Source organism: Uloborus diversus, chromosome 2, assembly GCF_026930045.1.
Source record: "Uloborus diversus isolate 005 chromosome 2, Udiv.v.3.1, whole genome shotgun sequence".
NCBI lineage: Eukaryota > Metazoa > Arthropoda > Arachnida > Araneae > Uloboridae > Uloborus > Uloborus diversus.
The window spans coordinates 92,924,755-92,937,818 of record NC_072732.1 but is presented as its reverse complement, the minus strand read 5'-3'; the positions used below and the strand labels follow the sequence as shown (position 1 = coordinate 92,937,818).

Here is a 13,064-nt window from a genome sequence, read left to right as displayed (position 1 = left end):
TGGTGGGTAAAAAAAAAAAAAAAACATTTTAAAGAATTTTAAATTAAAACTAAAATAACCGCATCCATGATTTTTATCCTGTTAGATTCCCAAAATGTTTTGATATAATAGTTTAACCATTTTATCTGCATTTCGAACAAGATCGATCTAAATAACTCTGGCCACTGATTTTTAATACCTTTTTTTTTGTTGTTGATGATGCCAAAGATTTTATTTGCATGTGAACAGTAATTTTCTTGTACCAGTCCTTCCGTTTCTTACTGGCTTAGCATGTGACATGCTAAATTTAGCTGCTTTTTTTCTCTCTCTATCTTTTTTTTTTTTTTTTTTGTGGCTAAAAAGTTTTTTAAGCATTTTATTTTCATTATCACTTACACATTTTATACTGTTCTCAATAAACAGTATAAATGTGTATAAAATGAAACCCACCTTCCCTCTGAATTTGCATCCCCTATCTAAATATGTTCATGCTTAGGTTCTGTTTTTCTTTACTATTTTTTTAAGTAGCAACTCTCTAGTTAGTTATGTTGCAAGCAGCACCATGGGCATACTGCAATTATACAGTAGCTCTCAAAAGTTTTGAGCTGGTATGGTTTTTTGTTCTAACTTTTTCTGTAAGCTAAATTTTTCATTAATGTAAATTATAAAATTTATTGCTTTGATCATCCTACATGGCACAGGAATAATAATATGAGTGGAAATTGTTATTTAAAGATATTAACTCAAAATTTAAAAACTTGAGATCGAAAGTTTTTCATAAAAAAAAAACTTTTATTTAAATTAATCATCTTAATGTATCATTATACATCAATATTTAATGTGAAATTTGCATATCTTTTAGCTGTGAGTGGTGCAGCACATTATCTGAACATGGAATTAATAACTATCTTCCATAAGGTTGAATTAGATATTTCGGCATATTCCAGTTGTAAATTTTGAAGGATTTCTGCATTGAATAACGTTTCTGTTTCCCAACTTTTCTCTGGATGTGTTCCCAAAGGTGTTGGATTGGATTCAGGGCCATGCTTAGGAGGCGGCAAACTGTGTGACCGCACAGGGCCTCTAAAATATTTTGAAGTTAGGGGGCCGCTAAAATATTACAAGAGAATAAAATATTTCTGTGTGAAAAAAAAATCTTTTTTTTTAATGGTACCAACAAAGAGAAAATGCAATGGGACAAACTTGAGCTCAGCACATTAAAAATAGGCTATTTTGATTAGAACAATTTTGACAGCCACTTTGGATGCCAATATCTTTTAGAAAATCAATATTTTTGCTCTGCAACTATAACCCATTAAAAGCATGTATACTGACAATGGAATTACAAAGTAAGAGCTTTTGAATCATTTTTGTTCAGAATTTATGATATTCTAAAATCCAGGAAAAAGTTTCTCCACTGCGTTTTTCTTGCGACTTTGCTGGCGTGCTACACAAAAGTTAATGAACTCAAATTCATAAAAATACTAGAATACATTGACAGCCAAAAGTACTTCTAAAATTTCAGGTTTAAAATGTGATAAAATTTCTCGTAAGCTGAGCTTAAACATGGCAATTTACCATGATAGACAGAATTTCAAACTCATTTTTCTATCCTTATTCAAAAGATCACCATCGAAGAAAAAACTATTTTGGAAGGAAAACATCCATCTGTTCTTTCAAATCGTATTAACGAAATAAAGATGCGACGTGACAAACTTGAGCTACAGCGCTTTGAAAATAAGCTATTTTTTACTTGAAGGTTTTGATAGCCACTTTGGATGAAAATATCTTTAAAAAAATATATATTTAAGTTCTGAAACTGTAATGCATTAAGAACAAGTATTTTTACAATGTAATCATAAAGTACAATTCTTTGAATTATTTTTGTTAAAGTTTTATGGCAACCTAAAATCTAGGAAAAAATTTCCCCACTGGGCTTTTTCACGAATTTACACACATGCTATAAACTCTAATGAGCTCAAATTTCCAAAAATACTTGAATGTATCAACAGCCAAATGTACTTTAAGCGCCTTAAATTTAAGGCTTTTAGTGTTATAAAATTTTCTGTAAACTTAGTTTAAACTTGGCGCTTTGGCGCAAAAAGCTGATCCGCCATTTTGGATCACATTTTCCGGAGATCCTAGATGCTCAGAATGTGGATCTAGGAAGCTGAAAATTTGCATAGTTTAGTTTCAAAGGCATCTCTACACTTGTATAAAATTTCATCAAAATCAGAGATGGTCGAGCGGGGACTTCTAGGTCACTTGACATGGAATGACTCTTCTATATTTGTTAGTAGTGAAAGTAAGTGAAAAGGCAGAAAAATGTCGAAATCTTTCATTCTTTTTCTGAACCTTGTTCTGAAATTAGATTTCAGTTTCGTGTTTCATCCCCCCCCCCGGCTGAAAACAACGCAATTTAGAAACCAGTCTTTATTTCACCAGTCACATCTCTTTCGAATTCCAAAGATTTTCTTTGCAACCATATTTTATGTCATATTTTTTCACATTAATATTTTGTAATTACTTATAAAAATCTTAAGCTAACTTATATAGCTGGGTGACACACTACAGCGGGTTATGTTTTAGGAGAGAATAAATAAATAACAAAAATGGTTATTTATCGACTATTAAAACAAATTTCGCACAGGGCGGCTAAAACTCTAAGCATGCCCCTGATTGGATTGAGGTCACATAGCTCACCCGGTCAGTCCAGTAATTTGATTTTTTTAGCAGTAAAAAAAAAGTCACTATTTTGGAGAAATGCTCAGGATTATTACCCTACTAAAACATCCATCCACATAGCATTGTTTTGTAAGAATTACACACGTCTCTAAACTTTTTAGAGCTACTGTATATGAAAATTCAAACCAATTGGTTGTAACGCATCTAGTAGTTCTAAATAAATGCTCAGTTTTCTTTACATCCCTCCTTCATGTTACTATTTTTATCATTAACATCATCATTTTTGTGCAACTTAAAGGTGAAAATATTGTTTCATGAAAATTCACTGAGATTAATCATTTTTCTTTCTTAGATCCTAAAGTTTGCGAGTACTGTCTAATATGCCTTTCTAGCTCTAATGGAATAACTTTATACAATTTGCCAGACTTGAGAAAATGTATATCTTTTCACTATAGCTCATTAGAAGATATTGAGTAAGTATTTTCTTTCATTTATCATGTTTGTACTTTTCTCTATAAACTCTTCCTGAAATATATTTTCTGACATTAATATCGAATGTTTTTGCGTATGCTGTTTAGGTAGAACCTAGGCAGTTCAACTGATTTTAATGAAAGTTAGTACAAAAATGCTTCAGAACCAGTGATGTTCCCATCAATTTTTCTGAGGGTATACTCCCAGTAATCCATTACGCACAATATGTGTATGCGATCATATACGGAATATGTCATTAGATGAAATTTTTTGAAGCTTGAGGGTATACGCTATATGTCTAACAAATGTTTGAGAGTATATGGCGCATATGGAGCATACTTTATGGGAACACCACTCTTCAGAACATGCCAAAATGCAAGTCAAAGTGATCTCAAGTATTTAGATAAATTGTGAGAAATGCTTAAAATTTTATTCAGGAGGAAAAGAGAGATTAAAAAAGAAAATGATGTGATCCAACAAACTCAACCTACTCATTGAATATGAAATCCGTTTCAGTTTCTGGTAAATTATCTAAGCACTAGAAGATTGGGTGAAACAATCTTATCAAAATTTGAATTGCAATAAACCTTTCAACCAATCTGAGTTTCAAACTTTCAGGGTGAAAGCTTTTGGTTGTGTATCATCAATGTCAGTATCCTCCCTGGTTTCATACTCCTTTGTCACTTCTGAAAGCTCTTCTCCCAGTGCACTCTGAATTGTGTGAGTTTAATAACTTCACTTCTGAAAAGAGCTCTGGAACCAATCACAAAAAATGTCTCTGGTGGCCCAAGCTTGCTTATTAGCATTCCAAAAAGCAGTTTATTATGGGTGATCTGCAATCTCATGACTTATGATTTTGAAGGAATGGAAAATTTTATTTGTTTGCAATGCCGCATCCACGTAAAATAAAATAACGGTGTGAAATCTTAAACCGTGTATAATCAAATTTGAGTAAAATTAACCCGCATAAAACGAGGGTCTACTGTACATGCTTATGATGGAGTGTTGAGTTCTGTTTTGACATTCTGCTTCATATTGGCAAAAATAGAGTGTCACACTTTATACAGTAAACTTAAAATAAAAGCATAGTTTTGTTATATCTATTTTTCTGAAATTGATTGAGATTTTATTCATCATGTTTTGTTTTCTCCCTATCCATATTTAACTAAGATTTTATTTTTAGGATTTCATCCAAAACATCTTTTGCATATAATGGCCTCTTAGTGAGTTTAAGTTCACCATCAGAATTCCATATATTATCTTTGTCAACAGCAATAACAACCAAGCCAGCTTGTAAACTAGAACTCCCAGAAGGAATTAGAAATGTTTGTAAACCTTTGGAAAATATTGTTTTAGAAATGCAGAATATTAGTTTAATTAATGGTAGTGCAAAGTAAGTTATATAATTTTTGTATTCATACTTTATAATTTAAATTATTCTAAAATTTAAACCTTTATGAAAAAAAAATTATCTGCATTTATTATGAGAGTGGAGTTTAGTGGTTGCAACTAGAAAATAGTTTCAGGAGACACTTTAAAAATGTTCCCCATACACTCAAATCTATTTTTGTGCGGTATATGAAAATTTCAAGGAAATTGGAACTCAGTTGATGAAATCTATATTATATAAAGGTGACAGTGTTTGTTTCTTTTTTTTTGTACCCGATGGCTAGAGCCTCCATAGCACCTACAGGTCTGAAACTTGGCATAAAATTTGAACGCAGCCCGGGGGCTTGCACCTGGAAGCCAAAATTCTAAATTTCTAATTAGTTTTTTCTTAATTAAATGTTTTATGTAATTTTTAACTTCTTTTTTGTGTTTAATTCGTCGCAGATACCCAACCAATCGCGCCAGGAAAATATTTTTTGTAATATAGTGTAGGGAATTTAATTTCAAATATGATGACTGAAAAAATTTTGAAGATTGTCCGATTTTAAAACTTTTTATGAATTTTTGGAAAAACCTTTATTTTGCGTTTTATCTTGGGTTTAACGTTTTTCTAAACCCAACCCGCCAAAAGTTTGAGAGATTTCTTTCTGAAAATTTAGTATGTAGTAGAAAAAATATTTCTCCCTCTTCAGAAAAAAAAAAGTTTCCAAAAAATACGCGATAGCTTTAAAAGAAAAAAAAAATTATGAAATTTTGAAAAAAACTTTATTTTTTGCTTTTTCCTGGGTTTAATTCTTTCTAAACCCATCTTACAAAAAGTATGAGAAATTTCTTTCTGAAAATTTAGTATGTAGTAGACAAAACATTTCACCATCTTCAGAATTTTTTTTTTCAAAAATATGCAATTGATTTTTTTTTTTTGCAATTTTTTAAAATTCAAATTGACACATTTTATTTTCTACCGTTGATCTAATCAGGAAAAAAAAAGACTCTTCCATCTGTGACCTCATGATAGAGCATTTCCAATTGTTGTGATGTCATGCGTGGATTTCGATTTGCTTCTTTTTTTTGCCTATTGCTAATGGTAGCATTTGCTTTTTTCTATTTATGGATTCTTTCTTTTTCCAATCCCCCCTCTCACGCCAGACGTTTCGCTGTTATATTTTACATTCCATATTTGCATACTTAATTTAATTAAGATAGTGAGGTTTTTTTTTTTTTGCAAACACTACTTTTTGACTTTTTTCAAACTTTGGGAAACAGAGAGAGCTTTTTTTTTGCGCTATTTAATTTAATGACTACAGCGCAGTTTTTTTGAATGATCTTTGTTTAGATTAGGAAATGGGCGGGGAGGTTAAAATAAATAGAGATGGATAAAAAAAAATTAGAGGTAGATTGTATAGGTAGATAGCCGGTGAAGGTGGCAATTTTGGCAAAAAAAAGGTGAATGACACAAAACCCAACTGGAACTAAGTATAAAAAATACGAAAAAAGATAGATACAGATTAATTAATACTGCTGCCAAACTTATTTAAACACCGCCATAGGCGGCGAACTTGGACATAAAAACAGGTGGCTACTTTTTGCACACTACGGGGAAAGAGACCTTTTTTTAAACCATTTAATTAAAAGAATAACGCACCCAGTTTTTTGAAAACTGGATCTAGAAAATAATTTAGTCAAATTAAATATAGATTGTTTAATAACGCCACCAAATTTAAGCAGCCGCTGAAGGCGGCAATCTTGGCATAAAAAGGCGAATGGTAATATTGATGTATAGAGATACAGATTCATTTATAGCATCGCCCAATTTATTCAAGCAGCCGCCAAAGGCGGCAACTTTGGCGTACAAAGGTGAAACAGCTGGTCCGCGCAGGCGACTAGTAATTTATCAAACAAGTGCGAGGTAGTCCCTACAAGTGACAGAAGTGATTTTGAACCAAATTACTATAAACAAGTTCATGTATTGTCAGACTTTGAAACATAATGGTTATGTTTTGTTTAATGGTAATACGTTTTAAAAAGTTTTGTACATGTAAAACAAGAACATATGTGAATAATTTTTTTTTAAATGTTCACATGTGCATTTTAATCAGATTATAAAAGGTTTGACAAGATTCCAAGTTGCTGCAGTGTATTAATTCATTTAAAGAAGCAATTCCTAGTTATTTGGTAACAGTTTGGGTTATTTTATGCATGACTTTTTTTATGCGGCACCCATCCGCCGCATAACTTTTTTTAAACTCTTGCAAAAACAATTTTTCATAGCTACTCATAAGGTTTTGAATGGATTTTTTTTTTCATGTAGACCCTATCCACTGCACACAAAGAGGTTTTGAGTGTATACACATATAACCTTTAGGAGGTCAAAAACTGGGAGAGGGTGTCTTGAGTTGGCATTCTCTGCATTGTTTTGATAACATCAATGTATAAAAAAATTGATAACATAGTGAAAAAAGTATTTTAAGGAGAAGGAAATAAAATTAAACTTTAATAATGGAAACTAAAGTTAAGTGTCGAGGAAGGAGTTCGAACCTGGGGACCACCCCCTTTGCCAAATAATGATTAATACTGAATTACTTTCAGATTTTTAGCTAAATGATAAAAATTCCTCAGAATATGGGAAGAAATCCTGTATTGATAGCATTTAATATAACAAAAACTTGATTAATTTTAAAAAAAAATATTATTATTATTATTATTCTGGAGGAAAACACCACATAATATCATGAAAATTGTTAAGGAGAGAGGCTAGCATAAGTTGATCTGAAATTACCAAATATACTTTTAATTCAATAACCAAGAAGTATATTGCACTGCATTGTACTGTCCATAACTGATATCATACTTTTTCAACATATTTTACACACTCCTTTGTCACAAGTGTCACATTTCACTTTACCCCTTCCCCTCCCAGTCACTTGTCATGCTATATTATAGAAATATAGAAAAAATATTTTTGTTTCAACCAAAATGTGATACTGCACTTGCTACCCCCCCTCCCCTTTTATTTTCATTAAATATTTGAGGTTTTTCACCCTATGAAATTATACTTACTAAAAAAAATCTTTTTTTTATAGCTTGACTAGTCATAGTAGTCTTTCCGAAGCAATAGATCCTCAAGTACAGAATGAACTAAATGATATAGAAAATGCAAGTGAAGAAGCAAGGTATGCCACTATGTTTTTGTTTCTAGGGGATAGAGAATCATTGTTTAAAAGTTACATCAAATCGATGCTCTTTCAATGAAGTAAGGGGCAATCTTTGCTTTGCTTTGTTTAGTGAAACCTGTGTAGTTATAGCTAAATTCTAAAGACATGTTTTCAAATGTTTTATTTCTCCCAGTTAGAGAGGGATTTAAATATCAACTAATACATAAAATAAATGTATCTTTAAAATATTATTAAACCCTCACCATCTTCTCTTTTCAAATAAGAGATTGGAGGCATTTTCAAAGAGTTCTACATCTCTTATTCTCAAATATAGGTCTCAATAATGATGTGGCATTGTAAAATTTGAAAATAAAAATAAATAAATAAATAAGAATGAAAATCGTTTTGTATGTATAACAACTGATATATATATATGGGTCATTCCATGCGAAATCAGCAAAATTCGCAAAAAAGTGGTGGCCACATGGTAACAGATTTTTATGAAATTTGGTATACAGGTTCCTTTTATGCCTATATAAAAATATCTAAAATATTTTTGCTTAAACTTTTTTATTTAAATAGTTACATGCGATTGAAAATTGGTCAAATTGAACAGCATTCTCATAAATGCTAAATGTTGTACTTTTGAAGGCTTGTACTTATTAACTATTTAATGAAAACATAAAAGTTATATGTCTTCGCAATCTATGGAGTAGGGTAATCAATCTGATATCAGTAAAATTTTCAAAGTTATTATAGTTAACTTTTAACCGAGTCTCAAAAACTGAAAATATTTCAATTTTCTCATAATTAAGCATTTTATTTTTTAATCTCAATCTTTAAGGAATGCATTAGCTTTGATGAAATTAATACCCAATAATGTGCTAAGTATCATAAAAGAAATACCTTACTTTTGAAGTTGTATTTTAACTCATTTTTCTTCAAAATCAGTTTTAAACTTTGTGACATTTTGTAAAATGATGATTTTCCCCTTCAAGTACACACAAAAATTCAAATGAGGGAAAATTCAGACAACTTTAAAATTTTTCAAGAATATAGAGCTGTGTTTCTACTATTTGCTTGAAGAAACTCGAAATTGGTTTTTGATTTCCAAACGTAAAATAAAATTCAGAAAAATAACATTTTCTTTCTGTTTTATGGGTCAATCCATACAGGTTCGACGGATGGTTGCACTCGACCATTTTTAATTTTTTTGAAATTCATATCCCTAAAAGCTGCATATGAAAGATGTTTAAAACCTCTTTTATTTTTTCTCTCAACTTTGATTTTTTGAAGGTCATCAAAAGTGATTTTCGTAGTCAAAAATGGGACTTTTAGACCTTTACATTTTGGCCAAAATCTATTTGAATTACATTTATGACAGTTAATTTAACGCTTTGATGTTAAAGTGCATAAGTTGATAGTCTTACATGCTGAGTTACGTAGCTGTACGTTAATAATTAAAATAATGGCAACAGGTTAAAGTTCAAGACCAAATGTAAAAATTTTACTCATTTCAAAGGGGGATAACTCACGTAGGGGACAGAAACACAAAATTAAATACAGCAAAAACTAATCACTGGAACTATGCTAAAAAGAGTATGTAACTGTTGCTGTGTGTTTGTGTACCCTTTAAAGATTACAGCCCCTCAAAATTCGGAAAAATGACATTTTTAGACCCCTATAAACCAAAAGGGGATTGAATTAAAAATAAAATTTCCTGGTCAATTGAATATTCCATTCAAGTACTATACATGTTATACCTATTGTTTTTTGTATTTGGTTTGTAAAAAAGATACAGGTCTTTGAAATTAAGCAATTTCGCTAGTCAATTCACACACTAAAAGAGAAATAAAAAGTGTAAAAACTTCATGGCACCTTCTTAAATTACGTATATTGTGCCCTATATAATACATTATACTGAAAAAACATATTGTAATTTTCAAAGTAATTATTTTAATTTGATAACTTAGAAATATTTGGACATGAATGAGTAGTTTATACTGTGTGGAACCTGTATGGATTGACCCTTATGTGAAATTACGAGAATTCAAAGAACTTGATAAACGACTAAATGATACAAAAGCAAGTAAAATTGACATTTATTTCAATTAAAAAAAATGTACATTTCAGCATGTACTTCATAAACATGCTTTTGAGAAAATGAAACACGAAAGAAATGGTTACTTTTGCTAAACTTACAAAATAAAAAGAAATAACTAATGAAATTTTACCTTAATTCAAGTTACTCTAGTAACAAAAATATGCTGATAACAATGATTAAAATTTAGTAGCATCTAAAAGACACTTCAATATATTATGTAAAAAAAATTGAGTAAATTTAGAGCATTCCTTCATTTTCAAAAAAACATCTGAAATAGAGGAAAAAATGAAATTTTTGGAAATTTTCGATTTTTTTAAAGTACAATTTCGTCATTAAGAAATTCATTAACAGTTACTAAATTAGAGCAGATAGTTACTTATAGATAGTTTTTCAATCTGAATCATTTTACTGTTATTTTTTCATTAAAAGAGCTAGAAGAGTGATTTAAAATCTGAAGTAAATTGGCAAAATTTCAATCTTTGTTAATATCTCAGATTCAAAAAAAGATCCGAGTAAACTTTACTTTGCTGTTTCTCAATAGAGATTTGTTTATATAATGTGGAAATATTTATTTTTTAAGTGTACGTTTATAACTTATGGAGTTATTGAGTCATAAACTGGCAGCAATGAACTCTGAAAATTTAGGCTTAGCGTAAGCATCAACTTCTAATTTCAATAACAAAGCAACAAACAGTTTTTAAACTTTCATACTTTGCATTTCCTTATAGATATGCATGGTTTACCTAAATAAAAATTTTCATTGAAATCTGTGATATGTCAGCCACAGCTGATTTGCTCATTTCGCATGGAATGACCCACATATATATATATATGTGTGTGTGTGTACTGTCTGTTTTCCTTTGCCGAAACCTCCCGCAAATTTGCACATGTGTCAAGTCTGCTCTGATTTTATCAAAATAGGGGTGGATCATGGGAAGAAAAAGGATGCAAATTAGAAATGAAAATAATGTGTTCAGCAAGTAGCGACGAAAAAAATTGCAAGCAGAAAAAGTGCTTATACTCAACCCATCTCCCACTTTTAAAATGGAATTGATCCCAAATACTAGTTTTGGCTTTCAAGAATGGACAGTATGTATGTATGTATGTGTGTGTGCCTAAATAAAACTTTTTGAAGAAAAATATAATACTGAGTGAAATGAATTAATAAATATTTAGCTTCTTGCTATGTAATTCATTTAATTATTTCTACTTTTAGGCGCCTTTCTCTTGCATCTGGAAGATTAATTGAGGAAAACCCACAAGGTATTTATGAAAGCCAACAAGTATTCTTTACTTTCAACTAATTCTAATAAACACAATGTTATAGTTGCAATGTTTTTTCTTGTAGGAGAAGCGCATAATGTACAAAATAATATTCAAACTTCTAGTGAAACTGCTCAACAACAGGTAAAAATTACATATGTGCATGTTATACGTAGTTTGAATTTTTAATAACATGTTGATGCTAAATAAAAAATCTATGTTAGTACGCGATAGCTTTAAGAATTGCATGCAGGAGTTTTACTTTATTTCACAAGAAATCTCACCATGAATGCAAAACATGAGCTATCGGATGAAAAGATATTTGAGAGGAAGCAGATATTTTGCGTTGTTTTAAAAGGATTCCTTATAAGCTTTCAGTGTAATTTTAAATTTATTTCATGTTTCTAACATCATCTATTTGTTATTTGTGTGGAAAGGCAAACGTTTATCTTTTAGCATGTCAATGTTTGCCCCTAATGAATTCTCTTGTTTTGATGTACTGTTCTGGTTACATAATATATTTTATGCACAAAATATTTTATGCAAGTTAGACCTTCAGGTATCAAATCATTAGTTTTACAAAAAGGAAAAAAAAAGGAGGGTTTTTGATTCATAGGTTGTTGATTAATGAATATTTAACATTTCGAAATAAAACTGCTCAAACAAAATTATTTAATAGAATATTGATTAGCATTTTTTATTTCTCAAACACAGATCTTTAAATATGTTTCTTTTTTTTTTTTTTTCAAAAATTCTGAAATGATGTTTACAATGTTAATCATTGAACAGGTTAGTTTAAACTAGTATTAATGTAAGCATTTGAAATTTTATTTTCATGATACAAGTTTTGTTTTCTTAAATAAAAATACCAAAAGTACCTATTTATGATATGCAATCATTTCTCATGGACATATGTCATTCCAGCTACAAGAGATCTTGTTAAATATTTTACTAAGCATTCATTGAAGTATTTCACAGACATATCTTGTTTTTTTTTTAATGCTAACATAAGGATTGATGAATATGAAGAAAAAATGGTAACTGAACTATTACTAAAGTTGTGCAGTATATTTTTGCTTTTTTGTAGCTTTCTTTGCTTTAAAACTGATCAATATTTATTTGTTTGTGTTTTATAATAATTTCAGATCATGAGAGCACCTCTTGCGACTATTGAGGAATTAAATTCCTCTGATGATTCTCACTTGAATGTCAGCAGAAGCTACTGTAAATCCTAGAAAAATTCAAATTATCAACTATAAGTGCAATGTATATTAGATATTGGTTTTATTTGTGCCCCTAGCTACTTCACAGCTGCTTATTTGAATGAACTGTTTTCACTTGGATTAAAACTCAAAAATCACTTAAATCAACCTGGCAAAAAAAAAAAAAAAAATCAAGAAAAAGGGATACCATTAAGAGTTTATACTTCATAAACTACATTGAAATTATTCAATGACTCATTTACCACAATTAACAAAATTTAAATAATGATCTAATTATTTTCTAATTAATAGTAAAGTATAAAGCTGGTTTTTTGATAGGAAGCATATAGCAGTATGCCAGTTTCAAATACAGCAGCTGACCCACAGTTTTTAAAATTACAATATATGGTAGTAGGCACACTTTACCATTCATATTTGTAATATAATTGAAAAAATAATTTATTTAGAGTTTATAAACTTCATTGAACATGAAGAATATAATGTTTTTAAAAGTTTTTAAGACTTGTTTTAATATTGCTTCTGTGCATATTAATTGCACCATTGCTTTTTAATAATTTACCTGTTTGTTTTTCTTTCAATCTTTAAAAAAAAGTATGTTACGCATTTAAGGTTTGTTCATATTCATTACTAAAATGTCATGAGATTTTTAACAAATATCTCCCTACTTTAAAATTAAGAATTATTTTTTATTTGTTGTTAAACTATTTCACACATACATCCCAAAGCTTTTAAAAATAAATGCACTTACTTTACATTATTTCAACATTTTATGCCTGCAAATATGTGATATTTAGACCT

At 29.9% G+C, this 13,064-nt stretch overlaps 1 protein-coding gene across 1 annotated transcript in view; it reads left to right on the top strand.

The window, feature by feature from the left end:
• Nucleotides 1-12,446, top strand: part of LOC129217169 (lethal(2) giant larvae protein homolog 1-like) — a 75,085-nt gene extending 62,639 nt beyond the window's left edge. The window contains exons 20-25 of the mRNA XM_054851432.1: nucleotides 3,017-3,137; nucleotides 4,319-4,528; nucleotides 7,605-7,694; nucleotides 10,997-11,043; nucleotides 11,129-11,187; nucleotides 12,189-12,446. Of these exons, the coding sequence (XP_054707407.1) occupies nucleotides 3,017-3,137; nucleotides 4,319-4,528; nucleotides 7,605-7,694; nucleotides 10,997-11,043; nucleotides 11,129-11,187; nucleotides 12,189-12,278 (617 nt within the window). The 3' untranslated portion in view covers nucleotides 12,279-12,446. The remainder of the gene's footprint in view (nucleotides 1-3,016; nucleotides 3,138-4,318; nucleotides 4,529-7,604; nucleotides 7,695-10,996; nucleotides 11,044-11,128; nucleotides 11,188-12,188) is intronic.
• Nucleotides 12,447-13,064: the final 618 nt, after the last annotated feature.